General features: G+C 35.1%; 1 protein-coding gene and 1 long non-coding RNA gene across 3 annotated transcripts in view; one reads left to right on the plus strand and one right to left on the minus strand.

Moving 5' to 3' along the window:
- Positions 1-324: 324 nt before the first annotated feature.
- On the minus strand, positions 325-5760 carry LOC127559448 (uncharacterized). Its single transcript, XR_007953133.1, has 2 exons — positions 5487-5760; positions 325-5193 (listed from the first exon to the last, which is right to left on the minus strand). It is a non-coding gene; the product is annotated as an uncharacterized LOC127559448 (long non-coding RNA).
- DPH5 (diphthamide biosynthesis 5) overlaps positions 5054-23275 on the plus strand; it is a 42908-nt gene continuing 24686 nt past the window's right edge. Inside the window, exons 1-3 of one of the 2 annotated variants that reach the window (XM_051993231.1) lie at positions 5054-5168; positions 5767-5948; positions 15379-15503. In XM_051993231.1, the coding sequence (XP_051849191.1) occupies positions 5814-5948; positions 15379-15503 (260 nt within the window). In that variant the 5' untranslated portion in view covers positions 5054-5168; positions 5767-5813. Of the gene's footprint in view, positions 5169-5766; positions 5949-11883; positions 11985-15378; positions 15504-23275 lie in introns of those variants that run through there. The other variant, XM_051993232.1, reaches the window with a different exon arrangement.

The raw sequence follows: 23275 nt of genomic DNA on the forward strand, positions 1-23275 counted from the left end.
TAATATCATTCTTGGACCATACAAAATTATCAAGTTCTAGAACTCAGTGGTTGCTGTGCCTTTTATCATTACCTTGGTTGTTTTAACAATTTGCTTTAAACAGGCCAAGGGCTGAACATTCCCCTCTCCTGTTAAGCATATAAAATTTTTTGAGACACTTTCTGACACTGGCCCATAACCCCAATATACTTACTCCCCCAACCCAATTTTTGGTAAAGAAATCCCATCATACACACACACACACACACACACACACACACATATACATCTATATATATGTTTGTGTATATACATACCCATTAAGGCTTAAATAACACAAGAGTAGCAGATGAAAAAGTATTTTTATTGAATTCAGAAAGAAAGAACTTTATTTCTTTTTTAAATTAATGACATAGATGTTGATTCCAATTTTGTTCAATGGAATAAAAAGTGACAAACATTACTATAAATCTTCCTGTGTTCACTAAGAATTTATCATTAAAAATTTAAGTCCCAAATAAACTTTATCTCTGTAGTTAGTCAACTTTGATTGCCAAAGAGATAGGAAAAAGCTCATTTGGAAATAGGCCAATTTTTGTATTTGGATTTTAATATCAACCAGTCAACATTTCCTTATTGGCCACTATGTGGAGAATATTACACTATATAACACAGAATGAAAAAAGAGAATTAGAAAATATAGTCTTTTGTTCCTAAATTTAGTTAAAGGAATAATAACATTTAGAATTTCATATAACTCCATAATTCTGTGCTTATGTTAATGTTAATGTAAGGATTATATTTATTGTATTAATCATTTCAAACTTTAAGGTAGACAAATCTTTTATTCTTGAAGGAAAATAATCACATTATACTTTATTTTGTCTGTATACATTTCACGTTTCCATATAATATGCTAATGAGATGAAACCACCAGCTTCTTTCTTTTTTCCTGAGGCAATTGGGATTAAGTGACTTGCCCAGGATCACACAGCTAAGAAGTGTTAAGTGTCTGAGGTCATATTTGAACTCAGGTCCTCCTGACTTCAGGGCTTGTGTTCTATCCACTGCACCACCTAGCTGCCCCTAGAACACTAACTTTTAATGAAAATTATGCTTTTATTTAATGAAAATATGATATAGCAATTTTAACATTTCTCTAAATTCTTGAGGAATGTTAAAGCAACATCATACTTTAATTATGACTTCTTGATGAAATTGTACTGAATATCAATGTGAGAACTAAAAATATAAATCATTATTTCTCCTAAAAAAATGACTCACTGTGAATTTGAAGGTTAAGGGGCCAGCTACATAAGAAAATTATATTCTCTATTCATACACAGGTCATAGAAAGCTTAGATGAACACACTGACATCCTTTTAATAGACCAATAATAATCTCAGATAGAAGTATTGAAAGACAACTTTCTCACTGGAATGTGATTTCAATGCTCTGTTATGCTGTGCTATTCCATTTTATAGTACAACATAACACTTTTGTGTGGTTGAAATGGAGGAAAAGCCATCAAATTCACTTTAATAAGCATTAACATCTCAACTATTTGCATATCTCCTTACATATGATTATAAGGGATCTGATCAGATAAAAGAAATAAATTTTCAATAGTGTAGATATTAAATATTTAAAATGAGTTACTGGCTAAATTAGTAAAAAATTGCTTCAAAAATTTTTTTTAAAAAGCATCAATTCTTCCAAGTCTACGGTGATTTGTATATCTCTGTGTATTGTCTTCCCATTACAATGTAAGCTCTTTGCCAGGAGAGATTGTTTTATTCTTTACACTTTCCTAGCATGATGTACATTGTCTGACATACAATAGGTGCTTAATAAATGCTTTATTTAGTTTAAACGTATGATAGATGAGTTTAAGGTTCATTCCTTGTCATTCTATTAGTTAATGGTTTTATTTGTTAAACTTAGCTAAGCCAGGTAATGTATTTTATTGATGCCACCATTTCTATAGATCTGCTTTGTACATTTTAATTTTCTATAACCATTTTGGCAAATAAATCATATGATCATCATTATTATATTTGTTTAAAATTCCCTTTGGAATCATTTGAAAATAAAATTCTCAAAATCAATCTAAATTGGATGAAAATATCCTAAGAGGTAGATAAGCATATTAAAGTTCCTCTAGTACAATCTCATTTTACAGATTAGGAAACTGAGGCTCAGTGAGGCAATGTGGCATAGAGGATAAAATACTAGACTTGGAATTATTAAGACCTGGACTCAAAATCCTACCTCAGAAATTTACTAGCTATCTGTCTGTAGATAAATTATCTATTCTCCCTCAATCTTACCTATAAAATAGGGAGTGGATAGAGCAACAGCCCTGAAGTCAGGACATCCTGAGTTCAAATATGGCCTCAGACACTTAACATTTCCTAGCTGTGTGACTTTGGGCAAATCATTTAACCCCTATTGCCTCAGCAAACTAAAATAAAAAACAATGATGATAATAGCACCTACCTCTAGAAGTCACCAAGATAATCAAATTATAGAATCCAGGCAAAGTTCTTTTCAAACCTTAAATCCCAAATAAATCTGGTAATTGCCCAAGGCCACACAGCAAAGGAACCAATATTTGAACTCAAGTTCTATGACTACAAGTTCATTGTTCTTTCCATTGTACCATGCTACCTCCAACAATACATCAAGTCTCTGCAATATTATTATATGTTATATACTATGGGTCTAACGTGTTATCCCAAATCCCAAGAACTGGAAGGAATTAATCACAATGGTCATCTTATCTGACTTGTTGCTGAAAAAGAATTTCCTCCATAACACGCCTGACAAGTGCTCTCCCAATCTTTACTTCAAGACCTCTGCCTGTTTCCTTGGTTTCCTTCAAGATTCAGTTTAAATTCTAGCTTCTGTAAGAAGCCTTTCCAAAGTTCCTTGAAGCTGCTATTGCAGCCTCTTCTTTCTTCCTCTCAGAGATAGCCTTCCATATATTTTGTGTATATCTTGCATATACTTAGTTATTCACATGTTCTCCTCTGTTCCCAAAAAGTAGGGGTTCTTTTGGCATCTCTTTATATCCCTTGTTAATTATAGGGTCTAGTACAAAGTAAACACTTAAATACTTGCTGAATGGATCTTATAATCACCTTACTCATCAACTCATTTATTAGATGGTAAACTTCTTGAAATCAGTGACAATCCTTTGCTTCTTTTTGTATATTGAGCACACTAGGTTCTTAGTAAGTATTGCTTGATTGAACTCCTTAGTAGCTACATTGATTCTGTTCTTTCCAGCCTAATGATCATCTACTTGACAGGAAGACAGAAAGAAAATCTAAAATGAGTAGCTTTCACTTCATCCTTTTACAATCTATTTGTGTAATTTTAGAAAACCCAGGATGGAGTTACCTTCAAGCCAGAATGAAAACTTGTAGAACCTTAGGGAAGGGAAACAATTATTTTACTTAATCATTCATATATATATATATGTGTGTGTGTGTGTGGTTAGGGATTGTGGCATAATTGCAAAATGCAATTATCATGGGATAATAGGATTAAAGATTTAGAGCTGAAAAGTCAATAGTCTAATAACCCCATTTTACAGATAGGAAAACTAAAACTTTTAAATTATTAAGAAAAAAAAATGACCACATCCAATAAATCTGCAAATAAATACTGGACAAAATATTTGCCCATCTGTGTCAAATTTTATTAAAAAATATTGGGGAGATCAAGTAGATAGGCTCTCCCAAGCACCTTTCTCTTATCTACTGTTCCCCAATGCTTCTGAAAGAAAATGAAGGATATCAGTGAGGGATGAAGGAGAATATAAGTGGCAAAGTGTCAAGAAGCCTCATCTTCTTGAGATCTCCAATATTTAACATCTGAATGACCCATAGCTTTTAACTCTGTTTATCTCAGTTTCCTCATCTGTAAAGTGAACTAGAGAAGGAAATGCCAAACCACTCTTTTCTTTGCCAAGAAAATGGAGTCACAATGTCTGAAACAATTGAATAAATGTTTTGCTCTCTCTAAATAAATAAAATAAAAAGGACATTGGGAGAAAGTTGCCATTTCGAAAAGAGTGAAAAAACTTTTCCTTCTGTACTTTCTCTGGAAAGCTGGTTGTGTATTACTTTTTTTTTTTTAAACAAATTTTTCTTAGCCAGAGATTCTACACCTAAAAAACTCTAAAAGCTGAAACCACAAAAAGTGATCAGTTAAGTTTGTCCTTCATAATTCTGTTCTACAGTGCTACTTTGTAAAATATATTCTCTTACATCAACAGCTGTTTAAGGATCAGTTTCCCTGGCCACCACAACCTATGACCAAGAGTCTAGTTTCTGCTGCAGACGATTTGAATCGAGGAATTTTTTAAAGCTAAAAGTAAATTTTGTGATATCGGAGACCATCATCTAAGTGGGGAATCCCTGAGTGAGTGAAGGTAGAGGGGAAATACGGGTCGCTTCCCCAAAACAGGAACACATGGGGACGTCCAGAAATTGAGGGATGACTGCAACGGGGCACTCCCTTTTCTGCCCCGGCAAATGAAACCAGGTCATTGATGTCCTGAAGGGGAAAGGGGAGGTGAGTCACCCCACCGCCTCGAAGTCTAAAAAGAGGAGGTACCTAAAAGGCGGAGAGAAGGGGTAGCCCCGGGACAGACCCTAGTACGCCAGGAATGCCTGGAACCTCTGGAACCGAGGCGCGACTGCACCCCCACGTGGGAGAGAGGCTGGGGAAGTTCTGAGCCCCGCCCCCAGGGTTACGCGGCCTTCCTCTACTGGTGGCCCGGGCTAATGGCTCCCGCGCTCGGCTCGGTACGGCGGCGCCTTCGCTCTCCTAAGCCTAAGACGGGGATATTTAAACCGTTAGCAAATGGGACTAATGGAGGCAGGAAGGGAGTGGTAGATATAGGGGGAAGCCGCTCAGAAAGGATACACCGCTTTTTCCTCGGCCCTCTCCTTTACTGTCTAGTCCCAATTTATAAACCATCCGCGTCCTTCTCTCCTCCTTCAATCTCCACTCCTCTCCCCGCCCTTGAGACGTAAAAGCGCTGCAAAATGCCTGTCGCTTTGCGGCGCCGTAAATCAGAATCGGGCTGCGTGAGGAGGTGGGGTCGTATCTGAAGCCTTTTCCTAAAACAAGTTGTCGCAGTTCCTGAGGCCTGGTCTTTGTGAATCCGTCAGCGGGTAACCCACTCCATTTCTGAGCAATCTGGGGAGGGAGAGGGTGCCAAGACATTGGTTAGAGAAACGGGAGGGACGGGGGGGAGTATAGAGAGAGATATTCGGAGTCGGAGATCCCGGGTTCGAGCCGTGGCTTCGCCGTTGCCCTTCCCTCCCCATTTCCCCTCCCCCCCTCCTCCCCGCTGGGCATCCTGAATCTCGGCGTCTTTGTTTACTTCTCCGACTTAGGAGGGTGGAGGGTCGAGTGCTCTAGCTTCTAAAGATGTGGGGGGGAAGGAGGCTGAACAATGAATAGGGGTCTTTTTAATGGATGACGCATACGTTGCTTAAAGCCCGGGCCGCGCGCTGAGACCCAGGCATGTAGTTCTAGCGTCTTCTACCCTTAGAGCTGAAAGGGCCCCCGGGGATCATCGAGTCTGGGGAGGAGATTGAGCCCCGAGGTCATTTAGTCGAGGCCTAAAGAGATGACGTCATCCTCTGACTTCTCCACACTTCGAAGCAACGCCAGGATTCCAACCCAGGGCCTCCCCCTTTGAATCTTGCATTGTCTGTTAGCATTGCCTCTCCTTCCCGCTAGCCCCCCTTGTGATTTTGTCCCCAGACCCGTTCTCTGCTTCTTCGCCTCATCTGCGTCCGTGGGTGCTGACCATGCTGTACCTGATTGGCCTGGGCCTGGGGGATGCCGCGGACATCACCGTGAAAGGGCTGGAGATTGTCAAGAAATGTAGCCGAGTGTACCTGGAGTCGTACACCTCCATCTTGACGGTGGAAAAGGAAAGGCTGGTAGGTTCATCCCGCGTCCTCCTCCACCCACCTACCCGTGGGAAGAAAGCTGCTTCCATCCATCTGCTTTTCGCTAAGTTAAATTGAACACGGTTTTAATTTTTGCTCCATGGAGTCTGTAAAAACGCATTCTGCATTCATTAAAGGCTTGAGTAATATAAGAATAGAAATCATGTAGGGGGTTTGGGTTTTAGTCCCAAGTGACATAACCCTGTGACCCACAAAATGAAAAGGTGCTTTGTCCTGCTATACAAACCCAATTCTGAAAGTCTTCAATTAAAAAAAAAAAAAAAGAAAAGGAAAATTATTCTCTATCCTGGGACTCTTTTGTTTTAAGATACTGGCTTAAAAATCTGAGCTGTCTGCTAATGAGGAGCTAAAACAGGCTTAATCAGGGGGTTACATATTCAAATAGCAAGCAATAAGGTTTACCCCTTTGAAGTACTCCTTGGGGAGTATTAATCTTTTCTGGCTGAATTATATCCAGACAGATCTTACCTATTTAAGCTCATATACCCCACTGGGATTTAACCCAAGCCACATTTGTGTAGTTAGTAAGGACAGGAATAAATTTCCATAGGTTATGTCGTAGTGTACTATGCAAACTATGAAATCTTCCTTCACTTTGAAAATATGGTTGGTTTACTGTCAAACACCCTTTATCTAGAAAAGGCCAGAAATTATTTGAGAAAGAGATCTAGTGGGCCTAATATATGTTGGGAGCATCAAGCAGGACTTGGGATCAAGAAGATGAAATGAAATTGTATCATACCTCAGACACTTAGGAGTTATGAGGCCCCTTAGTTCCCCCATTTTTTCTATTCCAGGTTATCAGTCATTCCACACTGGAGGTAACTCTGCCTTGGAGCCTACTCTCATGATATATTGAATCTTTAGTTCACAAGACTATTTTGTGAGGACTGAAAATGATGTTCTCTTCATTTCTGGCTCCCTTCTCCAGATATCTCCACATCCTTCCAGCAGCCTTGACTCTTATACCTTACTCTTTACCCGCACTCTCCTCTCACATCCCCATCCCCCGCCCCCTCCCCTTCCCTTTTAGATAATGTCTTTGAGTAGTGGGCTCCTGGCATAAGTGACCCATAATAAGTGCTTAATATAAAAGCTTTATTTATTGAAAATGCAGGTAATAACCTGCAAACAAACTTATTGTAAGGTTCAAGTGAAATGTTATATGAAATATGCCTTTCAAGTTATAAATAACAATTTGTATTAACAATTACTACAACATAATGGAAGGTGGTAAAAGTTAACAAGAGAGTTGGCCGCCTACTTCCATACCTTCTTAGAGATTGATGTCTTTCAAATCCTGTGATGTCTAGATGTGCTGAAGGGGCTGAAAGCCCCAGAATTAGAATTTGACATCTTGAAGCAGAAGATGTTTGATGCTTTTTCTTGTTTCAGTAGGACCAAGTCTTAGAGAAAAATAGGTGATAACAAAAAATGTCAGAACAGTAGGGAAAATATTTTAAGGAATATCTCTCTTTTAGTAGTAACCAAGGAGAGCTAGTGAATCATCAGTAATTGAAAAAGCTGGCTAAAAGAACTAAGCTAAAAGTAAGACAACATTATTGTTTTTTATAATAATAATAGCTTTTTATTTTTCAGAATACCTGCAAAGATAGTTTTCAGCATGCACCCTTGCAAAACCTTTGTGTTCTAAATTTTTCTCTCTCCCTTTTACGCCTCCCTTTGACAGCAAGTAATCCAATATAGGTTAAACATGTGCAATTCTTCTAAACATTTCCACATTTATCATGCTGTGCAAGAAAAATCAAATCAAAAATCAACAGTTTTTTAGAATTATTGGTTGAATTGCTGACGTACAGACTGGTAAGGATAGAGCAAAAAAAATAGAGGTAGGCTTGAAGAGAATAAAAGGTAGCACTTAAGTCCAGGTCCACATATGAAATGGTTGAGCTACAAGCAGTGATATTTGGGGGGGAGAGGAGAGGGGAGAAGGATTGTAGATAGGTCAGTGTTTGTTTGTTTTTTAAGGAAGAAAGGAGGGCTTAAAACAATAGGCCTGCCAGAGAAGCCAGTTGTAGTATAAAAATAAATGTATATGGAGATAGAAGATTTGGTTTCAATTACTGGTTCTGTAAACTAATGACTTTGTGACTTGTTCTTTCATTACTAGCTTCTGGGGTTGGATGATTTGAATTTTCTTACTAATGGATTTTGACTTTTATGTAGTAACTCAGTAATAAGATTCTTTAAGATATAAAGATATCCCTATATATCTCTTTTATTTATTTATTTATTTTTGCTGACGTGATTGAGGGTAAGTGACTTATCTAGGATCACACAACCAGAAGTGTTAAGTGTCTGAGGCCAGATCTGGTCCTCCTGAATTCAGGGCTGGTGCTCTATCTAATACACCAACTAGCTGTCCCCATCCCTTTATATCTTTAAAGATATAAAGAAGTATATAGCTATATATATTTTATATATACTGTATACTATTTAGTAACTGTCATGTTTTATATATGTATGCATATATATGTATTTAATATGATAGTTCCTAAATTAATAGTATCAGCAAATGTTATGAAAGATCAGAAAGGTAAGTAAAAATCAGGCTTATATAAGTTTTTAAGATTTGCAAAGTGCTTTTTTTTTAACCCTATGAGGAGGCAATACTTTTCACAATTTTATATCACAAGAGAAGGGACCTTAGAAGTTCTGCTACCATTTCAGAGCAAATTAAGGTGGTGGTAGTGGTGTGTTTGTCCTTATATAGGGACATGAATAAAGAGCCTGGAAGTCTACCAGTGGTCCTCATGTTTTATAATAAATGCCATTGACTTCCAAATAGTGTTGTCAGCAATGGAAAGCAATGAACAAATTTTTAAAAGCGCTGTCCTATAGTAGGTATAAAGATAAATACAAAGAGAATATATACCTAGAAGAGAAGCCATTTACATAAATTTAATAAAAGCTTATATTTAATAAAATGTAATAAGCAAAAATTATGTGGTACTGGGAAATCAGATAAGAGATCTCATTAAACTGAAGACATGAAGAGTTATTTAAGTTATGTCTTAAGAGATGGTTAGAATGTCAACTTATGTCCTATTTTGTTTCACTAACCAATATCCTAGATGACTCCTTGATTTTGTACCATTCTCACATTGTGAACCTGGTTTCTTTATAGCTGTAGAAAATCACAATATTGAGCTGATTTCATTTACAACATATTATTAGTACCCAATTTCATCTCTACCTTGCTGCTAAAACTTTTCATCTCTTGTTTCCAACTGTTCCAATTAATACCCTTCTTACAGACTAGCAGCTATACCAAGAAAATTGATACTGTTTAGTTTGAATTCTCTTAATTCCCTCCTTTCCTCCAGACTTTTCATTTTCTCTTTTTCCTAATTTTCAATAAGGCTGATCCTTAGACCTTATTAATATGAATAAGTTCTTGGACCTTATTCAGACCTGCCTCCGTGATCTTGCTTTTAGCATTCATCTTCTTTGCTATTCTGTATACCTCTTTACCAATGATATTTTCTTTCTTCCTCAAACATGTCCCAAATTTTCTCAATCCTAAAAAAAAAAGAAGCCTTCCCCTTTACCATCCACTGGCTTCACCTTTCTTCTCTTTCTATGCTAAACTGTTCTCAAAAAGTTCTGTATCTTAATGCTTTTGTTTTTTTGTTGACCACTTTATCACCACCATTCTGTGAAACCTATGCTTTGTGGTTACCAGTACAATATAATTGCCTAATCCAATGGCTTTTATTTTTTCTGTTTTCATCCTTAATGTCTATAGTTTTTCATATTTGTCACTCTTTCCAACTCATTTTGCATGATTTTTTAATGACTTGTCTTGCTCCTTTCTTTGAATGTAAACTCCTTAAAGATAAGAGATTATCCTGTTTGCTTGTATTTGTATTCCTAGTGCTTAATATAATGTCTGATATGTAGTAAATGTTTTGTAAAATGATCTTTTCTATTGGATACTGTCTTGTTTTTGATCTTTTGCATACCACATCCTTCTAGTTTTCATAAATACATTTCTTTTGTTTTTGTTTTAATGGTTTCTTTTCTCAGCCCTATAATGTGAGTATTCCCCAAGGGTCTGTTCTTAGCTTTCTTTTCATCTTTCTGTTCTTTCATCTGTGGCAGTCACTGTAATTCCCTTGGCTTTGGGTGCTTACCTCTGTTCAGATGATTCCTAAATCTATGGCCACTTTTCTGGAGTTTCAAATCCATATTTACTGTCTATAATGTCTCCCTTCCTGAATATCCCACCAGCAACTCAGTCAGAAATATGAACTTATCTTTCAATTCAGCATTTGTTAATGTATGTATAATGTATAAAACATTACATAGCTTATTTTTTTTTTAAGATAGATAATGTCCTTTTGAATCTTATGTTCAGTTTAGAAAAGAAGGTGAAAGAGAGTGATAGAACATATACTTATTTAATTACAATATGAAGCTCACAAAGATAACATTAAAAGAATGTTCTAGGCAAATAACTCTTATGGTTTAATTTTCTTTCTGTGGTATCACCTTCATGTGACTTACTGTATTTTATTGTTAGAATTATTTTTGACTCTTTCCATTCCTTTAGCTCTATAGCCAGTCATTTACCAAGTACTGTTCATTCTACCTTTGTAACATCTTTCCCATGTGTCCTTCAACAAGCATTTATTAAATACTTATGATGTGCTTAGTCTGGGCCTACAAAAAAGGGGGCTGCTTTAAAAGCGTACATAATAATGGAAAAGACATTTTCTAAATAGATAATGATATTGAGTAAAAAGGTAACTTTAGTGAAGAAGACTTGAATGACTGGAGCAACTAGGAAGGCTTCTTTTTCTATCCATATTATGTAGTGTTCTGGTTAACTTTCTGGAGGTCTTGGGACAAGCATTAGTTTCAGCAGGGTAATCACCACGAGAATAGTCAGGGGTAAAGTCCAAAAGTCTTCATTGTCTCCTTGTCTGGGGCCTGGGCTAGCTTTCTGGAGGCCCTTCAGATGGGCCTTGGTCTCAGTGGAGGAAGCAGGAGAGCTACCTGGAGCCTGATCGAAAAATGGAATGTCTCTCTTAGTCAGAGGACTTGAGCTCCAGCCTCCAGTCCTCTGTCCTCACTGAGTCTGACTCTGAGGTTGTTCTATCCACTCTCTAGATCTGATTCTTAAATATTCTTATTACAATTAAATCCATTCATCATATTGAGTATAAGCCAATCATTATATCACTAGGGAACCATTATTTGTTATAAGATTAATTCAATTATACTAAACTAGAGAACTATTAAGCATCATGCTAAACTAGATAACCACTAAGTTAACACCTTGTAAGAATCCTTGTTTTAAGTATACTTCTCCAGAGTTCTGGCCCATTACAATATTATTCTAGCACACACTCTCATTTCCGTCTGTCCAGATTTACTTTCAAAACTTCCTCATTCCACTACAATAGAAAGATCTTTTAAGTATCTATTAGGTACCAGATATTGTACTAAGCGCTAATACAAATACAGAAGACAAGATTTTCCTATTCATCCTTCCCAATTCATTCTTGGTTTATACCACTGCCAAAATATTATATTCATAAACCTAATCACGTTATTCTGCTATTCAGAATCTTTAATGCTCTGTTTTATAACATTTAGATTTATAGCTGAAAAGAACTATCTAATTTTATAGATCAGGAAAATCAAGCTCAATGAATTTAGATAACTTATGTCACAGTACTTGGTACTTAAAAAAAGGTTTCTTTGACTGTGTTGCTCTAAGTGCACTTCCCACTGTGCCACACAGTCTAAATTTTTCTACATGGCAATGCTCTAACATCCCTCTAAATCTTTTCAGTTTGATTTTACATACATTCACTTTATTTTTTATATTATTTTTATTTTCCTCATTTACATGTAAAACAATTCTTTTTTTTAGGTTATACATGTACATTCATGTTTTACATGTTTCCATATGAATCATGTTGGGAGAGAAAAATCAGGACAAAAGGGAAAAACTACAAGGAAGAAAAAAAAAAGGTGAAAATAATTCTCTGGATATTGATGGGATTTTCCATCCAAAGTTTATTGGGATTGCCTTGGATCACTGAACTGCAGAGAAAAACCAAGTCAGTCATAGTTGATCATCACACAATCCTACTGTTACTGTGTACGGTGTTTTCCTGATTGTCCTTGCTTCACTCAGCATCAGTTTTTGTAAATCTTGCCAGGGTTTTCTAAAGTAAACATTCGTCATTTTTTTGTATAACAATAATATTCCATTACTTTCATATATCATAACTTATTCAGCCATTCCCAAATTGATGGTCATCTACTCAATTTCCAGTTCTTTGCCACTTCAAAAAGAACTACCACAGACATTTTTCATATGAAGGTACTTTTCCCTCCTTTATAATTTGTTTGGGATAGAGACTTAGTAGCAGTGCTAGTGGATCAAAGGGTATGCACAGTTTTATAACCATTTGAGTATAATTCCAAATTGCTCTCCAGAATGATTGGATCATTTCACAACTCCACCAACAAAATATTTAGTGTCCTGCTTTTCCCCATATTTCCAATATTTAATATTATTTTTTCCTGTCCTCCTAGCCAATTTGATAGGTATAAGGTGATACTTCATAGTTGTTTTAATTTGCATTTCTCTAATATTGATTTAGAGCATTTTTGTATGATTATAGATGGCTTTAATTTCTTCATCTGAGAATTTTCTTTTTATATTCTTTGATTATATATCAGTTGAAAAGTGATTTGTATTGTACATTTAAGTGAGTTCTCTATATTTGAGAAGTGAGACTTTTATCAGAAACATTGGCTGTAAAAAATTTTCCCAGTTTTCTGCTTTCCTTCTTTTCCTTCTGGTTGCATTGGTTTTGTTTGTGCAAAAACAATTATCCATTTTGCATTTCATAATGTTTCTAGTTCTTCTTTTGCCAAAAATTCCTCCCTTTTCCAAAGATCTGATAGATAAACTATCCCTTGCTCTCTTAATTTGCTTATGGTATAACCCTTTACACCTAAATCATGTGCTCATTTTGATCTTATTTTGGCATAGGGTATGAGATGTAGAGCTATACCGAATTTCTATCTGACATTTTTGTCAAATTCTAAGTCCTTATTCCATAAACTTTAGTCGTTGGGTTTATTTTACATTCACTTTAAAGTCTAACCAAATTATATTACTCTCTGCTCCCTGAACTTTCACCCCTTCATGTCCCTGATCTTGCTGATTCTTATACCTGGAATGTCCTTCTTTCCTTTTCTATTAATTAGAGTCCAATTCAAATGCTTCTGGGATCATATATTTAGATCTCAGAAGGACCTTTTGAGGTCAGCTAGGCTACACATACTCTCATCTTAACTGAAGAAACTGAAGCCCTAGAGATTTTGTAGCTTAACCCAAAGACATAGGAGTGGGTAGTAGCCAGACCTTTGAACAAATTCATCTTTCCTTTACTTCTCTCACTTAGTAGTAACTTTTCCCTTTAGGCATCAGCACTTTATTTTGTGACTAATATACTTTTTATATGATTTTTAAAAATCATACTAGACTATAATCCCCATGAAGACAGTGACCAATCACATCTTCTCTAAATTGGATCTCTTCTATTGCTTAATATAGAACTTTGCACATAAACTCTTAATAAATGTATATGGTGAATGAAATGAAGGTGGGGTGGGGCAAGATGGTGTTTGGGTTTAGAGAATGGAGTGAGGAATGTCAGGTGTAAGCACAGAATATGTTAGATAAATATTTCATTTTGTCTAGAATGTAGAATTAGTGAAGAGGGAATTACTTTAAGAAAAAATTGAAAACAAAGGGTAGTTGGAGCCAGATTGTAGAGTGCCTTTAATGCCATACTAATGAGTATGAACTTTAATTTGTTAGGCAGCCCAAAATCAATAAAGGGATGTGATCACATTGAGGGATTAAAAGTATTAATCTGGTGATAGGTAGGATGAATTGGAACCCAACTGGGAAAGGATATACCTCATTCAGTATAAAACAGTCTAGAGTAGAGGAGAGAAAGCACACCATGAAGTTGGTCAGTAGTATCACTGTTTTGTTTTTTTAAAGAAAAAGGACAACCCAGTATATTATATTTTACTATCATTTGCGATCTTAGATTTTACTTAATAAGTAATTTTTTTTTAGGTTTCATTCTCATAGTATAGAGGGATCAACATTGGACAAGGTGAGAGTTTTAGTTCCATGCTCTCCTTCCATTAATAGTACATTAAGCTCATTGAGGGCAAAATCTAATTTCATTTTGTCTTTGTAACTCCTAGGGCCTAGCATAGTGATTAGCATTTAAAGTCCTCAATAAAATTTTTGCTTATTGATTGATGGCAAATTAATCAAACTATCTATGCCTCACTTTCTTTATATGTAAAATCCATAAATAGTAAAAGTAGAACTGGATCTAGAATTGGAATACCTGGGTTTGTATCTAAGCTTAAGCACTGTAAGTCAATATCTCTTTGACTTGCAGCTTAAAACTCGGATATTGTAAGGATAAATTGAGTAATGTAGTTAAAATCTCTTAAGCTTAGGAAATTAGCTACTCATATTGAAAAAACAAAATAAGCAAAAAATTCACAATCTCACAAAATAAGGACATGGATATCTTCACACTTTAGTATGAATATCTAAAATTGATTAGTGTTGCCCCATAGCTTACTTGCTTATAAAGCTAATTCATTTTGATATTACCTAGACTTTACTCAAATTCAAGTGATTTATGACCAAAGTTTCTGTGAGGAACATCTTTGTCTATGGCATTTTTACCTCTATTCTGATATGTTCTAGTTTTGAGGTCTTTTGAGACAAAAACTATAAAAGATTAGTTTTTCCTGGAACAGCCTAGAAATATATACTACAAAAGCTTGGACTACATGTGGGCTTTATGTTTCTTGTTGATAACTCTGGTCTTTCTAAACTCCTACAGATGATGTTGATAGATGTAGCACATAAAACCAAAACACTAAAATATGTTTGTACCAAATCTTGAATAGTACTAATATTCTTCAGTAGCATGTTACAAATTACAACTCACAAGTTAGGATTATTTCTACTAGCTTTTTTCTGTTCTTCCTTCATCTAAGAGGAGCACATTCAGAGATAAATTTAAAATTCAAAGAAAGCATCAGATGTTAAAAGGTCTGCTTCCCCTTGGGATATTAAGATAGGCCTAAAGACAGAATTTAATTGCAACATGATATAGAACACAAGTTCTTTGTATAGTTATATACTGTTCTATGTTGGATGATTGCCAAGATTTTCAGTAGCAGTGGCTATAGATGTGTTTATTTTGGAGGTAAAAGGAATGAGGGATGATAATGGGGAGGGGAAATGCTTTTTTTAATTTTCAATTTCTAGTTCTTTCTCATGGTAGTATTTTGCTTAATTTTCTAGGAGCAGTTTTATGGAAGACCATTGATTACTGCTGACAGACAGGCAGTGGAACAAGAAATAGAACAAATTATAAAAGATGCTGATGTCAATGATATTGCCTTCCTTGTTGTTGGTGATCCATTTGGGTAAGACAAGGCAAATGTGTATATTTTCATGTAAAACAAAAATCTTTTTTTAAGTACTGTGAATCTAGTTTGTTACACTCCCTACTAATCAGAACTTTCAGTTACAAATATTAATATCCACTTTTTAATATTTAATATCTTTTTTTTTTAAAAAAAATCAAGATATGTTCAGAGTAATTTATGTTTAAAGATCCCATTTCATCAAATTAGATATAATTAAAATTTGCTTTGCAAATTTTGCTTTAACTTTTACTTTGCGTTTCTCTTATCTATACCTTTTTTAATTTTTTTTATTTTAGGTGTCCAATAAAGCACATACATTAGTCATATATTCATCCTATAGCTATTAAGTATTAGGCTTTAAAATCTATTGATGTCTGAAGTGTTTCTCTTTAAAGGTCATTTTGCTATCTTAAATGAATTATCTTTTTTATGAAGACATAGATTATTACATAATCAAAAGTTAAGTTATCATTTACAGAGATTTTAGATTTGTTGTATTTTATTTAAAAAAAAAAAAAAGATGTTTCCCTTTCCTTTTTCTAGGCTGGTTGCATCATATACTGAATATTTAACTGTTTTCTTCCTTTTTTTAATTGTGCAAATTTAGAATCTGCCAAGGTTCTTGATTCATTTTCTTCCTAAGCTGCTGATTTCAATTTCTTATATCCATTGGGAGCTATGGCATTTCCTATTACCAGAAGGATGCACTTCTGCTTGTCTAGTCAAGCATCATCAATCTCCCATGTCAAGCCATACAGAAGCATTCTTTGTCTCCAGCTGGCGACCCATGATTTATGTCACAGCTTTAAGGAGCATGAGGACAATTAAATCACTGTGAGCCTACCACCAAGGATGTTTTTCAGAAAGAAAGGAGTTACATGTGCATGTGTCTGTCAGAAAGAGAGTAATTTACATTAATACAAGTCACAAGGGAAGGTCTATCATTATACTTGAACTTGGTTGTAAATAATCATGGGGAAGCTTAGAGTTTTGATTGTTTTTTGACATTTATAGCCTGTAAAATTAAAATTTTACTCAAATCTACAATATCTTCTTTTGAAGTTAGCCATAAACCACATAGACAAAAAGAAAGCCAAGAAGAATGAATATATTAAAAAGGTGATTTTGAGTTAAAATAATAATAGTACTTAACATAGAGCTTCATGGTTCACAAAGCACATTACAAATATTACTTCATTTGATTCTCACAACAGCTCTGGGAGGAAGGTGTTATTTCCATTTTACTGATAGGAAAAGTATAACAGGCTAAGTGACTTACTCAGGCTCCCATAACTAGTAATTGTTGGAGACCAGATTTGAACTTAGTCATTCTGACTACAAATCTAGATACAGATTACAGTTTTACGATTTGTAAATTGTTCTTGTCATTCAATTAATATTGAGTACTTCGTTTTTGAAGGACACTATGCTAGGCCTCACATAATGCCTTCATCTAAGGATAATATCATCAGCCCAGTTCTCATTAGAGCTAAGATATATATGCAACTATAGTACAGGAGCAATGTAGCAGGAGTTACAAAGTCCCATACTCACAAAAATGATGGATCTTTACAGCTAGGAGTCCAGGGAAGAATGTATGAAAGAGATCATCCTTAAAGTTCTGTAGAAAGAAATTGCCAGAAGGCTAGAGAATATCTTTCCCCTCTTTGACCTTCAAAAACAAAATTTTTTTTCTCCCTAGACCTGGACTCTGTACCTCCCTTATATTCTTATTTGATTTTCATCTGACCAGAGTCAAACAAGCAAGGAGGCATGTTGAGGAAACTGAACATAGTTTATAATTTGGCTAGTGTTTAGCATGGTAAGTATTATGAAGAAGAGAACTAATAAGACTGGAAAAACAGGTTAGAGAAAATTATGAATGGCATTTAAATATGGTCCCTTGAAGTTTTGGTATTATTTGAGCCAGCTGAGCAAAAACGATGATTTATTTACTAAATAATGGGAGCCATTGAAGACTTGAATTAGAAGATGATTATCATGCTTAGATTGGTTTTCCAGGAATATCAATCTGGCAGCAATATGTAGGAAAGATTAGAGTGAGATAAAACAGGAGAAGGAGATGAATGTCTGTTGAAGTAATACAGGTGAGCAATTATAGGGAGCTCTATTATTTATCTACTGATTAGATTGTGAGATAAAGGAATAGCGATACTCAACCTGTGATTTAATTGTTGTATGCAAACTCTCAAATGAGGAAACTGTCTATGCAAGCCAGCCTCTTCTCAACAACTTGAAGTCAGAGTTTCCCAGATCACTGATCTTAGCTTGCTCAGGATCACATAGTCAGGATACACTGAAGGCAATACAGGCAATACTCAGTTTTGTAGTCTTTGAGGCTAGCTCTCTTTCTGTTGTGCTATGCTCCCTTCTAGCTTCAAGTTTGAGTTACTGGAAGAATTTGCCATGGTCATTGAGGTAAGAAGAAAGAAGAGGTTTTTAGAGGAAAAATAATAAAGTACCTAATGCTGTTTCTGTGAGGATTAAAAATGAAATAATGCATAATGTTTGTAAATCTGTATAGTGTTTGTTAAATGTGACATGTAGAAGTCATGTTACTTTTACCTCTAGTTTAATTATGGGAGTTAACAAAGATAATAGCAATCAAAGCCTGAACATAGTTAATACAGCTTATTGAAGAGATTTAATGGTTAAAGTACTCAGTCTTAGCTCTAATTAAAAAAACAAGATCAAAGAAAGGGATTATTTAAAAAGACAAGGAAAATAGAAAAGTGTAGTTCATAGAAGCTAAAGGTAACTTCATTAAACATGTAATACTTTTCATTGCAGCTAACAAGGAAGTTAAGAATTATGAAGAAACTATTTGATTGGTCTAGATTATAATAGATATTGAAGGACAGTTGGTTGGAGAAGGCTGGGGAGAGAGATGAGGATCTGGAGTTGCAGAAAGTCAGAAGAAATAATAATAGTTCTGTTTCATCCATTACCTCTGATCAGATTATTATTTGCTCTTGTGAAAAAAATGTCTCTACCTAGCTACAGCATACAATATGTGAATTCATACCACTTGTGCTGAAAGAAATCCGGGATATTGTCTTTCTTGTTTGCTTCAGTTTATAGGTATAATTTGGAACGAAGAATGATGAAGTACATCACTGATTTTTTTTTTCCTGGTTGATAACTTTAAAAGCTGGAATTACAGAATTAGAAGGGAATTCACACCATCAAGTCAAACCCTCTATCCAAAATGAATCTTCCCTCTTTCCCTTGTAACATAGTCAACAAATAGTCCTTCATTCTCTGCTTCTCTACTTCCTAATGCACCCCATTAAATTTTTGGCCTGTTTGGTTATAAGAGACATTTTGTTAGTATTTTTTGTTATATGGCCATTTCCCAATATCTCTCTCATTCCCTTCATTATCTAGCTTCATTTTCAAGCAGTTATCAATGCAGTGTTTCACACCCCTGGTCATCCATGTTCTCTCTCTTCTCCAGGTCATTCCTGGTTATTATGATTATTCAGGTTTCGTTTTGTTATTTTCTTTATTGTGATCATCATGTATGATATTTTCCTGATTTTGTTTACTTATCTCCTGCATCATTTTATTTCTCTGTATACTTCTTTAAAGTCATCTTATTCATCATTTCTAATAACAGTAAAATTTCATCATCTTTGTGTGCTACAGTTTTTTAGTTATATTTTAGTTGATAGACATCCGTTTTATTTCCTCTTCTTTGCTAACACAAAAAAGGCTCCTCTGAATATTTTGGAGGACAAGAGAGTGTTCTTTCTCTGGGAGTTCTGGGTCAGAATATTTTAGTGGATATTTTTGTCATTTGCTAAGCTTTTTTCCATATTGAATTCCCAATTTCAGCAGTGTATGCCCATATGGCCAGAGTCTCTTCTGCATTAAGTGTTTCCATCAGTTTGCTTTACCTGAAGTGAAATTTCAGCTCTTTTTATTTGAATTTTTGACTTAGTGATTTGAAGCAGTTTTTTATATGCACAGCTATAATGAGCAAATAATTTTTCCTGAGATTACCAAATCAAAATTTGCTTTTTTTTTTTTTTTTTTTTTTGCAACTTCCTTTGCTCATGGCTATTAACCAAAGGCCCAGAAAGACCAAATCTAACATATACTCTTTCATATGGTATCCTTTTAAATAATTAAAGATAGTTCTCAATTGCTCTCACATTCTCTTCACTAAACTAAATGTCTCCAGGTAGGAGATCTTAGGAATCTTCTGAAGATCACCTGACAGGATAAGATATCAGACACTGAGATCCTTTCTCAAACTAAGTTGCCAAGCATTCAAACTCTGTTACAAAGAGCACAGTTCTTGCTAAGTGAAATGAGCAGAACCAGGAGATCATTATACACTTCAACAACAATATTGTATGAGGATGTATTCTGATGGAAGTGGATTTCTTTGACAAAGAGACCTAACTCAATTTGAATTGATCAGTGATGGACAGAAGCAGCTACACCCAAAGAAAGAACACTGGGAAATGAATGTTAACTATTTGCATTTTTGTTTTTCTTCCCGGGTTATTTTTATCTTCTGAATCCAATTCTCCCTGTGCAACAAGAGAACTGTTTGGTTCTGCAAACATATATTGTATCTAGGATATACTGCAGCATATTTAACATATATAGGACTGCTTGCCATCTAGAGGAGGGGGTGGAAGGAGGGAAGGGAAAAATCGGAACAAAAGCGAGTGCAAGGGATAATGTAAAAAAAATTACCCTGGCATGGGTCCTGTCAATAAAAAGTTATTATAAAATAAATTAAAATTTAAAAAAAAAACTTCAAATAGTATGAATTTGAATACTATTCATCATACTAAAAAAAAAAAAAAAAAGAGAGAGAGCACAGTTCTGTTGGGGCCCACATTGTTCAAATGCCAAAGGTATACTTGCCAAAAATTTTTTTAAGAACTGACAGAGGGCAAGTGCTTACAAGGGCACTCTCAAGGTCTCCTTAAGAACTTTAGAATTGATTGTATGACTTGGGAGACCATTGCCACAAGATCGCCCACCATATCATGCCCTCATCAGAGGAGGAGGTGTGCTCTATGAGCAAAACAGAATTGAATTAGCTCAGGAGAAATGCAAGATGCACAGAGTTAGAGAAGCCATTTCAAACGATCATGTGGACGATTTGTGTCCCAACTATGGCAGAGTATTCCAAGCTTGTATTGGTCTGATCAGCCATAGTTGGAATAACCATAACTCGACTCTTTACTCATATTTTAGCTTCTTTTTTTAAAAATCACTTTATTAGCAAGTCATTATTAAATTGTTTTTCAGTGCCCATGTAATAGAGCCAAATGATGTGTTAAGTAACCTTGGGGTAAAGACTTATATAATTATTTTTAAGCCACTTTTGCTTACAAAGTCCTCTTCGAAAATGAAGGACAGTTCTTTCTTTGTTTTTTTATTTACAAAACATAAGCATGGGTAATTTTTCAACATTGACCCTTGCAAAGCCTTCTGTTGCAGATTATACCCTCCTTTGCCCCACCCTCTTCCCTAGATGACAGGTAGTCTGATATATGTTAAATCCAATATATGCATATATATATGTATGTATTTATACAGTTATCTTGCTGCACAAGAAAAATCAGATCAAAAGGGGAAAAGAAAACTGGAAAAGAAAACAAAATGCAAGCAAACAACTACAGAAAGATTGAGAATGCTATGTTGTGATCCACACTCAGCTCCTACTGTTCTCTCCTTGGATATAGATGGCTTTCTTCATCACTGAACAGTTGAAATTGGTTCGAATCATCTCATTATTGAAGAGAGTCACGTCCACCAGAATTGTTCATTATATAGTCTTCTTGTTGCAATTGCCAGTTATTTCACAAGCTTTTAGATGTATTGTAGTCAAGAGTCCTTTACCTTCCTAGCAGTGGTCATTTTCTGATTACTTTGCAGAGTAACAATCCTCTCCTAACTCTGATACCTAGAAAATCATGCTCAGTGTTCCTGAAGTGGTTTGATCAGAGCAGCAGACAGAGGAATTGTCACCTGCATATTCCTGGAAGCTCCAGCTTTAGAAGCAGAATTTCAAAGTTACAGAATTTTGGTTGCAAACGTAATTCATGGTATTTAGTTGAACTCATCTGTAACTGAACTAAAAATGCCAGAAAAGCAGTCATGCAGATTCTCCTTGAAGACCTGACTCTTAAGCTAGCCCCTTCAACTTTGGGATTTTTTTAATTGTTAGGACATGTTCTTCCCTTAATTTGCCTTTCTCCAACTTCTACAATCTGGACCAACAGCACAAATCTTATCTCTCTTCCATATAGCCTATAGTCAGTTAAATAGAGAAGTGAAATAAAAGCTGAATGTCTCTTCTGATTTCTGTTAGTTGTCCCAAGTAGTGGGTCCATCTTTTCCTTGTTCTTGCTCTTTTTTAAAAAGTTTTTTTTTTTAATTGTCCCTAGCGTTTTGTCCAAATTAACCATATTTCTAGGCTTTGGGGCAGTATTCTTAGCAGATCTGTCAGTACTATTTTATATCAACTTTATTATATGCCCTTCTTTCCATTTTTAGAATGATCCTTTTAAATTTGAACTCTTAAGTGAATTCCTCTTAATGGCACATCAAAATTACAATATCCCTGCATAGCTCTCACTCTTTTTAGATACTTCCCCATTTTTTTCCTTTTCTGAATATTTTCAATTTTGTTGTCATAATGTATTACAGCTTAATTTCTCTAAACTTTTTTTTAATTTATTATTTTTTTTTATTTAATAATAACTTTGTATTGACAGAATCCATGCCAGGGTAATTTTTTACAACATTATCCCTTGCACTCGCTTATGTTTCGTTTTTTCCCCTTCCTCCCTCCACCCCCCCCCCCAAGATGGCAAGCAGTCCTATATATGTTAAATATGTTACAGTATATCCTAGATATAATACATATTCGCTGAACCAAACAGTTCTCCTATTGCAGAGGGAGAATTGGATTCAGAAGGTAAAAATAACTCGGGAAGAAAATCAAAAATGCAAATAGTTCACATTCGTTTCCCAGTTTTCCTTCTTTGCGTGTAGCTGTTTCTGTCCATCATTTATCCATTGAAACTAAGTTAGGTCTCTTTGTCATAGAAATCCACTACCATCAGAATACATCCTCATACAATATCGTTGTCGAAGTGTATAATGATCTCCTGGTTCTGCTCATCTCACTTAGCATCAGTCCATGTAGGTCTCTCCAAGCCTCTCTGTATTCATCCTGTTGGTCATTTCTTACAGAACAATAATATTCCATAACATTCATATACCACAATTTACCCAGCCATTCTCCAATTGATGGGCATCCATTCATTTTCCTTAATTTCTCTAAACTTTTAAACAAATCTACTTTTCTATAGAAAACATGTCTACTTTTACCATGGGATCTTTTTTTTCTGTATCATAAACAGTAGTCAGCTTTTGCATTTTCCTTACCACTCATATGGAAGCAGTCTCCTTAGTCCTGTGAAGGAGTAAAGTGATAAATCACTAATGTTGATCAGATGTCTTATACTCCTCAATTTACATCCTTTTTTGAGAATTTTGAACCTAGTTATTAATAAACTCAAAAACTAATAAATTCAACATCATTCCCAGTTTTCAATAACAGAAAATTTTCAACTTTCATATTTTAGTTTCTTTTTAAAAAAATCACTTTATATATTAGCAAGTCATTATTAAATTGTTATTTTTCAGTGCCCATGTAATAGAGCCAGTTGATGTGTTAAGTAATCTTGGGGTAAAGACTTATATAATTATTT

This window comes from Antechinus flavipes, chromosome 4 (assembly GCF_016432865.1).
Source record: "Antechinus flavipes isolate AdamAnt ecotype Samford, QLD, Australia chromosome 4, AdamAnt_v2, whole genome shotgun sequence".
In the NCBI taxonomy this organism is placed as follows: Eukaryota; Metazoa; Chordata; class Mammalia; order Dasyuromorphia; family Dasyuridae; genus Antechinus; species Antechinus flavipes.